Raw genomic sequence first — 16,270 nt, 5'->3', positions numbered from 1 at the left:
CCTGGGTTTGGGGTCCATACCCGCACCCTTGCTGTGGCCTGATGGGAGTGGGGGGTGGGCTGCGGGTGGCTCGTTGATTGCGGGCTTGGCGGTCCCACCCGCTTTGGCGGACAGACTGTGGGCAGGAGTGATGGGGGCTTGAAACGTGCTTGGGAGCTGGGCTCGGCCCTCTTGCGCTTGTGCTCTGCAAGGAGAACGTTCCTGGCTGGTCTGTTGGTCTAAGGGCGGGAGAAGCGTGGGGCAGACCTGGACCCCACCTGGAGTGGGAAGCACCTCCGGCTGAGCCGAGAGTCGGTGCCGTTGTTTGGAGACATGGAGCTCCGTCATTTGTTCCCCCAGAGCGTTATTGAGGTAACGGCTAGAGACAATCGGTCTTCCTGCACCCGTTTCCTCGTCTGGAAAACGTGTTGATCGTCCCACCGCGGTGTGGCTGGGAGCAGTTCGTGAGCTATTGTGTGTAAGGGGCCCGGGGAGCTCGGCCTGCCCGTGGGCTCTGCTTTCGTCGCCTCTCCCCGGGCACCAGCCCCTGGGGGCCTTGAGGTGTGTGGGCCCCCGGCCACGTGGCTCCACGCTCCGTCACCCTCCTCTGCACAGAGCAGTGAGAACCGAGACCTGTAATCCGGCCGGCCGTAGGCTGCCGCTGGCCCTCTCCGAACTGGTGCCCTTGTTGCAATTCGGGGCTCTCAGAATTTCTCTCTTAGGTTTCGATCATACGTTTCAAATGTTTTTTGTCTAGAGAGCGAGCACGCAAGCGGGGTAGAAAGGCAGAATTTTAGGCAGGCTCCACGTGTAGCACAGAGTCCAACGCGGGGCCCGATCCCCTGACCCTGGGATCACCACCTAAGCCGAAACCGAGTTGGACACGAAAAACGATGGAGCCACCCGGGTGCCAAGATGAAACTCGTGCCAGTACATCTTACCCGGCGTCTGGGGCACTCAGCAGAGGGTGGTGCTTCCAACCAGGCGGAATCTCGGAGCCTCACGTTGAAAGGGCCCGGGGCAGACGCAAGCGCGCCTGTCTTCTGCGCTCGCCAGAGGGCAGCAGGGAGCCGCGCCAGACCTAGGACACCACTCGGGTGGCCGTGCACCCTCCAGGAGACCCCTTTCCATGTGAGGGGCGGTCTGCCACTGACCAGCCGGAAACCCCTTCTCCCCCCAGGTGTCTGTTCCTGTCAAAGATGAGGACCCGGGCCCAGAGCCCAGCCTTGACTTGTGAGGACGACACGGGAGCCATGGCTACACTGGCCGCAGGACCCTGCTAAAGACTCCCAGCGTGGACGTGTCGGAGCCGCTATCACCACGACGCGAACCCGGCCTCGCCCCCCGCACGCGCTCGGGCCGCCTGGTAGCCAAGGAGGTGAGTTTCCTGTCCGGAAGGGACGGTGACCAGGTGGATGCCAGCCCCGCGGCAGATTAAGAGCTTGGTACTAGGGTCGAGCCTCAGCTTCCACAATCCGAGGAGAAACTGGGAGGGGTCGTGAGTCGCGGGGAGGAGACCCGGGTACTCAGGGTGGGTAAAGGCCCTCACTGTAACCTTCTCCGGGAGGTTCTAGACCATTTCCTGGACGGTGCCGAGCCTGTGATTACCAGGAGGGCCCTGCACCGGCGTGCCCACTGCCCCCTCCCCTCTGCTCCCTCCCCTCTGCTCGTTTCTGGGCAGGGTGGGGGGCAGACGGACCTCCCTTAAAACCGTGATCCCGTGTCCTCCAGGGTCTCTCCCAAGCTGGCGGGGAGGGGGGAGGCCCTGGGGACCCCAGCACGGCACCCCCCCCCCCCCCCGCCCGGCTGCACGCAGCACCAGCCTCTCAGAGTACGAAAGATAGTTTATTGAATCTATACTTTTCCGTTAAAATTTGCAAACATAAAAGCTCTGTAACAAACGTCACAACTTCGTATCGTCTGTCATATAAATAAAATATACACTAAGATGTACATTATCCACGGCAGGGGACGCAACCACACGGCACGGCCGCCACAGCGGTCCCTCCAGCCCTCCCTAGGGAGGCGGGGTGCGGAAGCGGATCTTCTTGGCCGTCTCCACGTCCGATTTGGCGACCAGAAAGCGCATCTTCTTTCCTCCGTGTCGGATCAGGTCCACGGCCCTGAAAGCCAGCCCCGGGAGACGCTTGGTGTGGCCGATCTGCCACGGGTCCAGCCTCAGGGTGCGTGGGGCTCCCGGGGCACCTGGGTTGGGGACCCCCCCCCGCGACCCCGAGGGGCCCCGCTGGGGCGTGTTGTCAGAGGTCGAAGAGTGGGCTGGGGCCCGAGCCCGCGCTCGCTCTCGTCTAAGGTGGGGGACGGGGGTAAGGGGCCCGGGCTCCCCTAACGGCTGGGCGGTGCGGTCCGGTCCGGGCCCGAGGGCCGGCGTACCTCAGGTAGCCGACGCCCATCAGGCTGCTGCCGTTCACCTCGAGGATGCGGTCGCCCAGGGCCAGCCGGCCGTCCGCTGCCGCGGGGCTGCCCGGAGCAGCGTCTGGATGTAGAGCCCGGGGGCGCCCAGCGGCGGTGTGCTGCGGGCCAAGTAGCAGCTCAGGGCTGGGCGAGCCCCGGGGGGGGGGGGGGGGGGTCGCTCTCGTGGCCTCCGGCGTGTCCGCACGGGCAACACCGGACACCACCCACCCCCCCAGGCCCGGGACCGGTACCCTGAGTCTGGGGACAGAGGGGACATGGCCAGCCGGGGAAGCGGCTGCCGCACGGGCCCTTCTCTCAAGCGCCACCGAGCTGCCCCCACCGAGCCCGGTCCCGAGCCTGCGGCCGGCCCTGGCCCTGCCCCGCCCGTGGTCTCCCAGTGAACCGCTCGAGCCGTGGGCCTGCGTGGGGCGGTCCTGAGCAGGAGGAGGCCCAGGGGGACCGCCTCACCATCCCGTCGATCAGGCCCATCCCCAGGCCGGAGGGACCCCGCTCCAGCTCTACCACGAACACATAGCAGAAGTCCTCGGCGCTGGAGCTGCGGCTGGAGAGGGCGGGCGGGGGCTCGTCCGCCGGAGCCACGCCGTCTCCTGGGCAGGGGAGAAGAGAGGCCACGGGTGGAAGGAGAGGGCAGCTCGTGCCACCATCGCCACTGTAGTGTCCCGCCCTGTCCCCACCCAGCGGGCTCTGCCGTTCCTCCAAAGGGAAACGCTCCCGCGGCTCCGACAAGATGCCCATCTGGGCACAAGGGGGACAAGTCCCCTCCGACCCCCGGGGGTGATGGATCCCGGCCCCTCCTGTCGGCCAACACCCCCCACGTGCCTGGAAAGGGTGTGCGCCCTGCCCCCTCGTGACCGCCCGGGGACGGCAGCTCCCTCCCAGAGCCTGGCTGGTTCCAGAGGGTAAACGGTGGGTTCTGCTCCAGGGCCCCCCAGGACCCCCTTCCCCTCCCTCTACCGTTAAGCGGTGACTCCGCCTCCGTTCGCCCCCCTCCCCCGCCCCCATGTCTGACCCCGTCCCTGCCGGGAGCTGGGACTCTTCAGCTCTGCGGTCCCCCCGCCCAGGGTCCTGTGCCTTCTCTCCCCACCGGGTCAGATCAGGCCTTCAGGCAGAGCGTGTGGCTGCCGTCTCTGCACCAGCAAGCAGGTGCCCTGACTCGGGCCCGGATCTGCCCAGGTGACCCCTGCCCCTTGGGCACACCCAGAGTCTGCCGGGGCTGCTCTGCCCTGCACTTCATGGCCCACCCGGCCCCACTTACACGCACACCCCGCCTCCTTGCCCCCCCACCCCGGCCCTCCCCCCAGCCTCCTCCCTGGTACACACCACCTGAGCCGTCCCTTCCTCCACCCTGGGGGGAGGGACTTGGTCCCACAGGCGGCTGTGCGTGCACCCTGTGCCCTTCGACGGGGGCCTGAACCACCCTGCGCCCGCCTCACGGGGCCCCTGGAGCCTGCCCAGCACGGGCTTCGGGCGTTCGTGGGCAGGTACCGGAAGCCCAGGCCAAACGTGCCCCTGGGGCCCGCACGGTTGCAGTGACCCAAAGGGGCCCCCGCCCAGGTGCCCGGGGGGGGTACTGGGGGCTGTTGGGAGCCTGGGGACAGGTCTTACCTTCCCCAGCTGCACCTCCAGGGCCACTCTGCCCGCTCCGCCTCCCTTCCGGGAGCGCTTTCCCACAGGTGCCGCCGGTCCTCCGGCCAGTCGGGGACAGCGGGCTCGAGGCCGAGCGGGGTGCCGGGAGGCGTGAGCAGGCACGAGGAGTCCACGTGCAGGACGCCAGCCTGGGGGCCCCCGCGGCTCTGCCTTCCTGGAGGGCCCTGTGCGCGGGGAGCCCCCGCAGGAGGAGGAGGAGGGCGCACCTGGCCGGCTTCGCGAGCTCCCCTGGAAACCAGCGGGGCAGCTGTGGCCCCCCGGGGGCCCTTCGGGGGGTGTGCTGCGGGCCCTGGGGGTGGGGGGATAGGGACAAAGGCCTCAGGTGCCCAGCGGCCCGCCACGGCGGGAGACCCCAGGGGCCGCCCCCGCCTCTGGCGACCCCCAGGCGCCCCAGAGGCAGCAGCCAGGCCCCGTGCTGGCTGCCCTCACCAGCCCCGTTATCAAAGCCAGAGCAGCCCGGGTACCTCAAGGCACCCTGGCTGGGAAGTCCCCGGCGCCAGGGCTGGGTTTGCTTCGCAGGCTCCACAGGAAGTGGCGCAGGTACAGAAGCTGCTGGTAGACGCCGGCGTCCGGGCAGTCCGCTTCCAGATCCACCTGGAAGCCCTCGCTCGGCAAAACGATGGGCGGGGGGTTCTCGTAGGACTCCAGGACGTCCTCTGCCGACGGCGGTGAGGACGGCGTGACCGCGCTGGCCAAGAAGAAACGCCCGGCCCCTCCCCGGGCCCACCAGCCACCCCCCCTGACACTGCAGGTACGGGGGACACGGGAGCGTGGGACCCAGGCAAAGGCAACCCGCCCAAACCCCACTCTGGGCCCTTCTGCGTCCCAGGGAGCACCCAGGAAGAGGCCCGAGCTGCCTCACCCCCACTGCCCCGCCCCCAACTCCCCCCGCCTCTGTACCCCCCACCCTGTCCTCCTGGTGCTCCCCAAGGCCCGTGCTGACTGCATCCCGCACGGTCCCCAGGACCCCGAGTCCCAGAACACGGGCACGCTCAGACGGCGGGAAGGCCAACACCTGCACCAGCTCTGAGCAGAGAGCCCACCCGGGGACTGGCCCCGGCAGTGAGGAGGGGCGCGAGGGGGGCCCAGAGTCCTGCTCCAAGCAGTCCCTCCCACCGGCCATGCCCTGGGCGACGGGGCACGGGAGAACTGAGCCCGAGGCCCTGTTTCTAGCTGTATCTTCTATCTTCTGTTAACTGTTGTTACGTGCATCGTGCTAACGACGAGACGTGCATCTGTTCGTGAGAAACATTACGCGCACGTACACGTACGCTGCGTGTGAACAGACATGGGTGCGGGGCCCGCACACCATCTTGGCACTCGACGCCGAGACCCCGTTCTCCTCCTGGTGGGCTGCGTGCACCAAGCGAGGCCCTGCCATCGGTCCCCATGTGGGGTAGGACCTTGGGCCTGACCCCAAAGTCGGAACTGGGCTGGGGCTCCCTGACCTCCATCTGTGATAGCCTCCAGGGCACCAGAGTGGAGGAGACAGGCTCTGTAAGCTCTTCTAGAAGTCCCCCCAGGAGGCTCTCCCCTGCTCCCACCCCGGCCCCCACGGCCCCTTGTTCCCGCCTCTGATCGGGCTCACCTGACTTGAAGGCCTCGGGCCTGTCCCGGGCATCGGGCTCCCAGGCGCTCATGGGGCCCATGGCAGAGGCCAGCTGGTACTGTGTCAGCAGCCGGTGCAGCTGCGCTGGGCTCAGGGCGGGGAACGCAGCCCTCAGGCTGGCCCAGCTCATCTGGGTGACAAGAAGGAGCGTGTGGTCAGAGGCCCCCACGCGGCACACCCCCCACCGCCCCCAGGGAGGATCTTCTTCCTGGGTGCTCTGGGGGCCAGGGTACAGGGTCCGAGCTCCCAACTGGCACATCCCGGGCCGTGGCCCCCGAAGGGCCGGGGGTTTGGGCGGCCGGGGGAGCGCCAGGTGGGACGGCCGTTCTGGGGAGCGGCCAGCAAGCATCACCCCGAGGGCTGGGTCCCCTGAACGTGCCTCCCGAGGGCTGGGTCCCCTGAACGTGCCTCCCCCCGCGGCACCGCGTGGGGCTGAGACGCCAGGAAAAGAGCCCGGGGGATTTGGGGATTCCTGGCTCACAGTATGAAGAGATCCGACCCCTAGAGCTGAAGACGCGCATGAAGTCAAAGCCTTCCAGGACAGGGAGGCCTCCTGGAGGGGGACGAGCAGCCCAAAAGGGAGGAGGGGAGGAGAAGGGTGGACTCGTGCGCCACAAAAGAGGAACGGGCAAGGTTACCCACGACCCTGCTCTCCATTGGCCAGGGATGCCCCTCCTCCCTTGTTTTTCTGGAAACTTCTCTCCAATTCTCTGAGCCAATTACCATTTCTGTGACACAGACGCTCCGGCAGCTTCCTGACCAACGTTTCCCGAGGACCACTGCTGACCCCGCAGTCGGCGGGCCGGCCCACGCATGTCGCCCTCCACGGCGGGTATCCCAGCTTTCTGGCGTTGCTCTTGAAAGTCGGACACCACGCTGAGGGCTAGTCTTCGGGACACGTCCAGTCTTTATCCTTCCGGGGATTTCTCGGGCTCCTCTGGCCCACGGTCCTCCACACGGCAGCGCTGGGCTTCTCTGTGCAAGTGCAGCCACGGAAACTGCTCAGCCATCGGCCACGCTTGCCAGCACCTCGGGGCAGGTGGGTCTGGGGGTGGGCGCGGCCATCTCTGACCCCCTGGCTGCCACGTCCCCGCTCTTTCCCCCTCCCGTCTGGCCTCCTCTCCTCGGCTTCCCTCTAGCTTCACTTTACCGCCAAGGTCAACGAGGCCTGGGCCTGGGGGGCAAGTGCCTCCGGCAGAGGGACAACCGTTTTCCTAAGGCTTACTTTGGGGGGGGGGACGTAGGGCCGCGGCTGGGAGCCCCATCCCCCCACACCGGCCCCGTTCCTTCTGGTTTTCCCGGGTCCTAGAATCCAGACTTCCCTCCCAGGGCTGTTCCTTGTCTGGGGGCCGGTGTCGGGAGGGTGCCAGCCATCGGGCCCAGAAGCCGCCAGCAGGGACCCAGCACGCTCCCCTGTCCTTCATACCATCTGTCTACTGTCTGGGAGCTTTCCCGGACCGTCTTCCAGTCTTGCCACTGGACCCTTTCTCTTTACTCTCAGGGTTCGAATTTCCAAAAATCCTTTTGGCTCTCTTATCTTTCGGAGAATATGAATTTTTTAAGCTTTTTCTCCCGGAAAAATTTTGCACGCCAAGAGTGGTGTTCACATTTTTTAAAGGGCTTAAAACAACGAAGAAGGATTCTGGACGGTGACTTTACGTGCCCCACAAAGGCTACATTATCTACCACCTGGCCCTTTACAGAGAAGTCTGTCGCCCCAGGATCTGCGTCCTCCCACATCCGGCTCTCGTGCGGGGAAGCGAGTGGGTGCTCAGTCCTGCCAGGCTGGCTCGTGGTGGGGACAGGTGGCCACATCCCTCCAGCCTCTGCCTGGGTGTCACTGACGCCAGCGTTGTCTGGTCAGCCCCCTCTGACAAAGGAGCACGGGGCCTCCCGCATGCAGCAGGTTCTCTGTCCTCCCTCAGAAGCCCTCCTTTTCAGGATGACACTTCTGGTGTCAGGATGACACCCTGTCTTAAATGTTCCAGAAAGTAAGCACAGGTGTTCGGCCAGCACAGGGGGGAGGGCCGGCCTGGCCGGTGCGGGAAGGGGCCGCCGAGATCCGAAGCGCACACAGAAACCGCACAGACGTGAAGCACGACAGCCTGTGTTCCCAGCGCAGGGCAAGAGCGGGGAGCCTGTGGCCGCGCGAGGAGGCCCCTGCCCAGCAGGCCCGTCCCCTGCTGCAGCCCCGCTTGGCCCGCTCTTGCGTTCCAGACCCCGGGGAATCACCACCTGTGCCCCTCTGGGCCTGTGGCTCAGCCTCGTATTTAACGTTGGCCTGGGCCTGGGCATTCACGCTGCTGTGTGGAATTTCGCTGCGAGGAATTTTCTCGATTTTTTTCAAGATTTCAAGTATTTACTATACGCAGGCCGAAGGCTCGAACTCACAACCCCAGGATCAAGAGCCGCACGCTCCACGGACCTTCAGTCCCCGCCGGCCCTGTGCTCGAGGCTCCACGTCTTCCGCGGGCAGTCACCCCCCGGCCTCCGCTTTCCGGCCCCCGCGGTGTTTCTCCTCCCCGGGCCTGCTCGGTCCCTGTGGGCTTACGCTTTGCTTTTGTGGAGTGGTTATTTGGGGAGGAGGCCAAAAGCACAGGTTCAGGTTGCAATCCGTATGCAGAGGTCCCCGTTTTCTGCATTGTCCTCTAGTGAATTCCTGCTGCGCTTTTAGAATTAAAAGAACAAAAATCAAGTAACTCAAAAGGCACTGGAACAAGCCATGGCAGATTCTGTCTCTGCCGAACCATCACCGGCCGTGGGACGGGGCTTAGCCAGCAGGAAGCAGCGGTCACGGGAGGTTGAAATGAGACGACGCGCTACGCGGGTCACACCTCGGAGGTGCTCGGCAAGGCAGCCGCGGCCACCATTACTAAGAGCGACAGTGACAACACCCAGATTTCTGTGCCGCGTCCTTGAGTGTGAGGGGAACCGCTCCGGTTTTTACAGCAGACGGGAAGGGTCCACCGTCCCCCCAGACTCGCATCACCCCTCGGCACACGCGGTGTCCTGCAGGCAGGGAAGGACACACTGGTTTCATTGATCATCGGTGACGACCGTCCGGTAGCTCCGCGGGAGGGCCACCGTGCCGTACTCGCTTCCTGTCATTCTTCCCACAAATGACCGTGCGCGCATCCTCTGCGGTTCTGGGGGCTCAGACCCCGAGCCGGCGTCGGGCCCACACCTGGGACTCAGCAAGGCTCGTGTGGGTCGTGCGAATTCAGGTCCTTGTGACGACAGGACGTAAGTTCCCCTTTCTGCACTGGCCCGCAGCTGAGGGCCGTTCCCCAGCTTGCGGAGGGCCGCGACGCCCCACGGTCCATCTTCAGAGCCAGCCGGGCGGTCGGGGCCCACCTCCTGTGCTCAGTCCTGACCCATCTGTCTGCCCTTTTAAGCACTGGCGTGGTTAGCCCGGGCCCACCGGACGGGGTGATCTCCCCGTCTCGGGGTCCGTGCCGATCCCCCGTGCCATGTGGGGTCGGGGGACTGGGGACGCAGACCTCGGGGGGGGCCTCATCCTGCCTGCAAGGCGGGACCAGAGGTGGAACGGAAGCAAACACTGCCCCGAAGCCACATCCATGGCCCACGCCTGGTCCGTGAGCTGGTGACCCCAGAAGTGACACCTCGTGCGCTCCTCCTACCTGGATGAGCTGGGCTCGGGGAGTGGCCAGCAGGTTGAGCGTGCAGGAAAGCTTCCGGAAGAAGTGTTCCCCGGCCTCCCCACAGCCGGTGCTCCTCATCCACTCCAGGAGCTGCTGCAAGCGGGCACAGGCCTGGACACCTCTGGGCCAGTGGAAGCAACTCAGAGAGGGACCTGCAGGGGGGCGGGAAGGGGACGCCGTGCCGGCCGCCTTCTCCCAGGGACGGCCTGTCCTCTCCACCTGCGAGCCTCTGACAACGGGCCTCGGGCACCTGCTGTCGGTTTTCCAAGGCGACCGGCCCGCTTTCTGGGCCCCCTCTTTGGGTGGGGCGGGGTGGGCCTGGGAGGGGGCCGTGAAAGCGGGGTGGGCAGAGAGGGGTTGTGACAGCCGCCGAGTCCCGAAAGCAGAGAGGAGGGCCACCCCTACGGCGCGGCCCCCGTCAGGCCTAGAGCCCGCCTGCGGACCCCGACCGGCCCGGGAAAGCCACACGGGCGACACACGAGGGCCACAAGTCCACACCACTCTCCTCTCCCCGAGTCGGGGCAGGGCCCCCAGCCGGAAGGAGCTGGGCCACCAGAAGCGAGGAGGGTCTGGAGGGCAGCAGGCAGGGTCACGGACCACGTCACTTGTCTGAGCCCCCTCCCTCCGCTCCCACCACGGGGCTGGGGGGTAAAAAGGACCAGGTAGGGCCTCTGCGGGGCCCCACCCCCCAGCCTCACCCCTTGTCCAGGAGCTGGTTGAAGAGCAGCGTGCCCGAGAAGAAGAGGAGGTAGGCCAGCACCTGGGAGGCGATCTCGGGGTGCACCTGGAACTGCCGCAGGAGATCCAGGGTGGCCTGGTAGACGGACGCCACCCGGCCGCGTCTCCTTCGGGCAGCGGGGACGCCGAGCACCAGCTCTCCCGGCACTCCGTCTGGAAAGGGGGGCACTCCCAGCAGGGCCGGGAGGCAGACGTACAGCGACTGGGGGCAAGAGGGAAACACCAAGCGCGTCTGGGCACCGGGGGCAGGTGACACAGGTGCAGGAGCCTGGCAGGACTGCTGGCACAGCCCACAGGTCCTGATCCATCAGACAGAACGGGCCGGGGGGGTCTGCCGGCTGGCCCAGGACTACCGCCACCCCCCTGCACCAGGAGCCCCCCCTCCCGGGGAGCTGAGCCCGGGGCAACAGCCTGGGGGCTACGGCCACGGTCCCGGTTGAAGGCGCTGGGGGGGCAGGACTGCGGGCGCCCACACTCATCAAGGGCCGGGGTGGCGGGGGGTCCTCGCAGCCACCACACCTCAAGGGGATCCTGGGATGACAGACCGCTTAAGGGCGGTACGCAGCCCTGCTCGGACCCCTGGGGCAGATGTGAGTACATGGGCAGGGGCTCCCTCCTGTTGGGCCAGGACATGAGCTCAGACCCTTCACTCAGGGCCCCAAGCCGCCGCCAACTGACCACGGAGCTGGCGGACTCGGGTGTCGGGTCTCCACGCAGAAACAAACGGGGAAAACTGTCCCCAGAGTGCCCCGTCCAACGGCCCCTCTCGCTTTCCGCCGACGCATCCCCCACAGAATCCAAGTCAAAGCTCGGTCTCGGCAAGTCCCCTTGGATCCCCCCGCTGGGGCCACCTGCCACAGGGGCTGCTGCTCTCTCCACTCCCCCCTGCACCCCTGCTCTGTGTGCTGGGACGGGGGGTAAGCAACTCCTCCGGACCCGGAGGCTAACACCACCTCCCGGTCCGCCACAAACGAGCACCGACGTCTGCGTCCCCCGAGCAGCCGCCCCTCCTGCTCCCCGACGTTGTGGGCGCTTGCGCCAGCCACCGGCTCCCAGGATGAGGGGGACGCGGGCCAGGAGGGAGAGGACCTGAAGCTGGGCTCAGGTGTGCCAAGGTGGCAGTTGGAGCTCGAAACCCTCGGGTGACGGTGGCAAAAGCACTTCCGTCCTTCCCAGGTCCCCCAGCCCTCCCCGCCCAGGGGAGCGTGAGGCACACACCCTGGCCTTGTCGTACCTTCGAGACGTAGTACACGCACTGCTGGAAGGCGTACAGGATGACCTCCTCCAGCACCGCCATGGCCTCCTCGCTGGCCGTCAGCGTGCAGGAGAGCAGGGACTCCCTGGAGCCTGCGAGGAGACGGAGTGGCACGGTCACCGCGTGCTTACCTCCCGACTGCGCTCGCCCCCGGCCCATCTCGGGTCTGGGGAGCCGCCTCGCGCGGCCGGCTGACCCCCGGCCCGACTGCCACCCCTCCCCGAGGCGCCCAGGGATGAGACGCCGGCCCAGATGGCCGAGGGGTCCGGGCACCGAGCCTCCGAGCCCATCGGTGCTGAAGCGTCACGTGAAGGGATTCTGAAGCCCGTTGACAAATAGATCCCAGACACGTTTCCTGGTAGAACCAGCGGCCCCAGCAATACGGATTCTGACCCAAGGGCCTGCGGTCCCTTCCCACTCCGGACACAGGTCAAAGGAACACCTGGCCGAAGCTCCTAAGGAGACCATCACTCCACGGAATTGTGACATTTTGCCAAGAAGAAAGAAATCCAAACGGCCTACGAGCCCCATTCTCCCCCCAGCATCCCCGAGAGACCACAGAGAAGACGCAGCGGAGGCCCGGCTGCTGGACAGCCCCACGGAGGGAGGCAGCCCGGCTCCAGGCGGCCCCAGCAGGTGGGCCTCCCCAGACGGCGGCTGCAGCTGAGCCCCGGGGGCCGGCAGGGGGGCCTGCCCAGCGTGGCAGGAGGGGCTCCGCGGACACCAGGTGATTCCTTGCTTCTGGCGGTTCCCGTGAAGTCAAGAGGCCACATCGGCCACAGGGACGCCAACACCAGAGAACCCCAACAGGGCAGAACCGTCCCGAAGGGCCTCCAAATGCAGGAGACACCCGGTGTCCCACCGGCGCCGAGCAGGGCTGCCCGGGGCCTGGAGGCCCCGCCTCTGCCTCCGCCGCCCTCAGATCCTCACTTCTTTACAGGAGCTGCGACCGGGCAGCTTGGACGGGTCTGTCCAGGGCAGACGGGCACCCGTGGCCCTCGGCCACTGTTCATTCTGCTACAGCCTCTTCTTTTTTTAACGTTTATTATGTATTTTGAGAAAGAGCACGAGCAGGGGAGAAGCAGTGAGAGATGGGAGGAGAGAGAGAATCCCAAGTACGCTCTACACTGTCAGGGCAGAGCCCAACCCCGGGCTCAAACCCACAAACCGTGAGACCGTGACCTGAGCCCAAATCGAGAGTCAGATGTTCAGCCGACAGAACCACCCAGGTGCCCCTGCTACAGCCTTTCCGTTAAAGGAACCTCTTCTCAGAGCAGGGAGGGAGGTGCTGGGCCCGATGGGGCCCAGAATCGCTCCGAGCACTGAAGCGGCCCTCCCGGGAGCACGGGGGCCCAGGCCGCCCACTGCTGCACAAACAGAATGGAAACGGCGTACAAGTCCGTCAGAGACCCCACCCCTAAAACACCTGGATGCACCACTGTTCGAGACACTTCTAGGACTCGGGGCTCTCCTGCCCCTGGACCCACAGAACACACCCCAAGGGCTCACGCCCCAGGAACGCGTCTGGATTGGGAAGCCAGAGGCCTGCCTCGCCTGCCAGGGGTCCTCCCTAGAGCCCAGCCTGTAGGGTCTCGTGGGACCCACCCCCATGGGATCTGGATGCTCCTGCGGCCTCACTGGCCTTCAGAGGAGAGGCAACCCAGACACCGTGAGGGTCCCCGGGTGCTCCCCGACCCACTGCAGCCTCCCAGGCTGAGAGGAACACGCAAGGCTGCCCACTGCTGCCCCCGAGACCTGCAGACCATCCGCCACTCAAAGCCAGTAGGAACGAGGCCAAGAAACCAGTTCCAAACCCTTCCACCGTAGCTGGGCCTGGGCGCCACCCTGCAGGCTACGAGCCTGTCCGAGCCTGTTCCCATGTGGGTGTGGGGGCTCTGGCAGGAGCAGGGATGACGGGAAGAGGAGGCCAGGACTCGGCGGCCACAGGGAGACACAGTCCCTCCCACATCACTGGAAAACCAGCAGAAACACTACAGGCTAAGCACAGGCCCCCATGAGCCTTTTAGGGGACGGGGCCCACGCCTGACGCCCCCAAATCTGTAGGTGCTGAGGGAGAGCCACAAGGGCTCCCCAAGGACTCTCAAAACATCCCCTCCCGAGGGGCCCACCTTCCGTGTGCCTGCGTGAGCGAGGCGTCCTGGGTAAGAGCTTCAGACAACAAATATTGTTTGCGGAACGAAAAGGCGATTTTCCAGCGTTCAGGACGTGACATCTGTTTTCAGAATTCTTCCCACAGAAATTTCCCGCTGCAGGTCAGGAGGCCGAGACGCGGCTCTAACCTTGCCTTTGCCCTCTGGTGATGTTATTTTTTCCTCAGCGCTCTCCAGCGCCTGTACCACACAGGACGCTGTTTGTGGGACGTTCAGATCCTGCCGTGGCTCCCCCGGCCCCGAGCGGTCCCAGGGGCGGGTGGAGGCGGGACCTCGGCCATCCCTGTCCTTGCTGTCCCAGCATCCACTGGGCTACGGGACACCCAGGCCCGGGACCAAAAATAACTTCCTCTGAGAGCAGAGGCGGCAGCTGAGGAAGCAGAGCCCCCGTCAACCCCAAATAGCTTTTTTCATGAAAATCAGCCCGATGCGGGGTCCCTGGCCTGGGGAGGTAGGCCCGGTGGGGCCCAAAGACCACAGTGTCTGAGATTAGGCCAGATGAGAAGGGGCGTGAGCGGGACACGCCCATGAACGCTGTGCCGGAGAGCCGTGGAGGGGGCGGCTCTCCTGGCTGACTCTGCTGGAGCCAGAGCAGGAAGGGCGCCCCGGCTGCACCCCGACCGCCTAACCTCTAGTACAGAAGGACCACAGGCGCTTACAGATGAGCCGGAGGCCCGGGTGTTCCTGGCCGGGGCCATGTCCAGAAGGGAGGCCCCTCTGCTCGGAAAAGCTGGGGCCCCCAAGGACGACAAACAGGCTCTGGGGAGAGAGGGGCCTGGGTCCCGGGAGCGCTGAGCTCGGGACGGCCCGGGCCGCTGGAGCAGAGCGACTGCCCTGGCTTTGGGGACACACAGAGGCGGCTGTTCACCTGACGTTCGGGGGAAAAGCCGGGTCAGCAGCTGCCACAGGTTTGTGCACAGAGAGCAGCCCACCCTGGGAGGTCAAGGTGCACGTCTGGCACAACATCCGCCCAAGGGCAACGACGGTCGGAGGCCACAGGCCAGCGGGCCCGAACGCCCACTGGGACGCAGAAGGATCCGGTGCTTCCCTCCGCGTACCCACGGAAGCCCAAGAACGTTCCCAATGTCCCCTACGCTGTGAAGCGGGGGACCAGAAAACACTAAGAAACCACATCGAACAAGAAGACACGTAGACACACCCGCTGGCTCGGCCTCCCCTCGGCCTCCACCTGCCAGCCCGGCCTCCTCACCTGGCTCGCGAGGCCAGACACCAGCCTGGCACGGGGTAGGACAGCCTGTGCCGCACAGACCGCGGCCTCTCACCGTCACCGCCAGGAGCCCCTCCTAGCAGGGGCACGGCGGGACCCCGTGCCGCCTGAGCGAGGTTCGGGGCCCTCTCACTGGGAACCCGCGGCCACCTCCTTGGAGACACAGCCGAGCACACGGACACCGTGCAGGGCCTGGCAGACCGACCCCACGGGGGAGCCTCGGCCAGGCCCCGGCCTGCCTGCCTGCCTGCCTGCCTGGCTTCCTTCCCGGCTCTGGGTGCAGCCTCCAGAGGCCGGCTGCCAACCACGCCTACCCGGGATCCCCTGCAGCTTCTGCTGCCGAAGCCCCACGACAGGGATACGGGGAAGGGAGCGGCTCTGTTTCTGCCACGCAGGAGCGAGCGAGCGTGGGGCGAAACCAGGCTCCCCCACTTGAGGCTGTGGTCCGGCCCCTGGGACGGCCCTGCGACTCGTTCCGCCGCCCGCTATGCAGACACACAGCCGCTGAAATCCCACCCGGCCTCGGGGCCCGGCCCGTGCCGCCTTCTTCACGAAGCCCGCCAGGACTGCCCCCCTCGGTCTCTGTTTTCAGCACGTCAGGCTGTGGCTCACACAACCTAACGCGGGCTCCCCGGGCACGTGAGGCCCCAAAGCCAGCAAGTCACGGTCCCAGACGCGGCCCCCAACGGCAGCGTGTCCGCTCTCCGAAACGGGCGCACCCGTAAGGGACGGCCCAGGGCCGACGCACCGTCCTCTTCCCGCAGGGGCGCACGGGAGGCCTGTGTCCACCGCCCCTCAGGCAGCACGCTGTGCGTGAAAGGACGACGCGAGGAGCCGGGTTGGCCCGACCGCCAGCGTCACCCCCTCGCGGGGGGAGCCCTGACACGAGGCCACCTCTGTTCTAGCGGCTGCACGGCAAGGCGACGGGGCGCGCGCCCCGCTCCCCGGCGGTACCTGTGACGTCCAGCTCCTCCTCCCAGGTCTGCATGTAGAGCGGGCACTTCTGCTGGATGAAGTACAGAAGCTCGACCGAGTTAGACATCCAGAAGAGGATGTGCTGCAGGTCCGGAACCAGGCCGGCCACGGTAAAGCCGGCCAGAGAGATGGGCTCCTGGCTGCCAAGACACAAGACGAACGGTTACTCGTGGCCGCCACCCAGGGAGGCCGAACGCGCTACACTCTGCACGGAAGGGTGTTCTGCTCAAGGGGACGCCACCCCAAGCAGCCATGACCCGTCGGCCTCCCGGCGTCACGCTGGGAGACGAGGTACAAATAGAAGCCGTCCGACCCGTGACAGCCAGAGGCCCGTCTACAAACCTCCCACCTCGCAGGAAGGACGCCGGCACCCACGGCCAGTGCCAGTGGCTCTCGTCAACAAACCGTTTTCACATCTTCCGATTCCGGAGGAGATAATGAAGGAGCTCAGTGTTGGGGGGGGGGGGGGGGCGCGTGCAAGCGCATGTGCTGGGAGAGATGGGGCACACGGCTGTCAGGACGAGCAGCACGAGTGTGTCGTTCGTGTACGAGAGACGGGAGTTTCTGCGTGTT

The 16,270-nt window shown here is 66.2% G+C and overlaps 1 protein-coding gene across 1 annotated transcript in view; it reads right to left on the bottom strand.

The window, feature by feature from the left end:
• Positions 1–1,805: 1,805 nt before the first annotated feature.
• RADIL (Rap associating with DIL domain) overlaps positions 1,806–16,270 on the bottom strand; it is a 126,701-nt gene continuing 112,236 nt past the window's right edge. The window contains 13 exon segments of the mRNA XM_053894244.1: positions 1,806–2,102; positions 2,371–2,510; positions 2,860–2,999; positions 4,018–4,096; positions 4,098–4,483; positions 4,527–4,715; positions 5,648–5,798; positions 9,310–9,482; positions 10,024–10,174; positions 10,177–10,239; positions 10,241–10,270; positions 11,303–11,415; positions 15,677–15,837. Of these exon segments, the coding sequence (XP_053750219.1) occupies positions 1,997–2,102; positions 2,371–2,510; positions 2,860–2,999; positions 4,018–4,096; positions 4,098–4,483; positions 4,527–4,715; positions 5,648–5,798; positions 9,310–9,482; positions 10,024–10,174; positions 10,177–10,239; positions 10,241–10,270; positions 11,303–11,415; positions 15,677–15,837 (1,882 nt within the window). The 3' untranslated portion in view covers positions 1,806–1,996.

This window comes from Panthera pardus, unplaced genomic scaffold, assembly GCF_024362965.1.
Source record: "Panthera pardus isolate Hobbes unplaced genomic scaffold, ASM2436296v1 HiC_scaffold_4, whole genome shotgun sequence".
NCBI classification, from domain to species: domain Eukaryota; kingdom Metazoa; phylum Chordata; class Mammalia; order Carnivora; family Felidae; genus Panthera; species Panthera pardus.
This window is presented reverse-complemented; position numbering and strand designations above follow the sequence as displayed.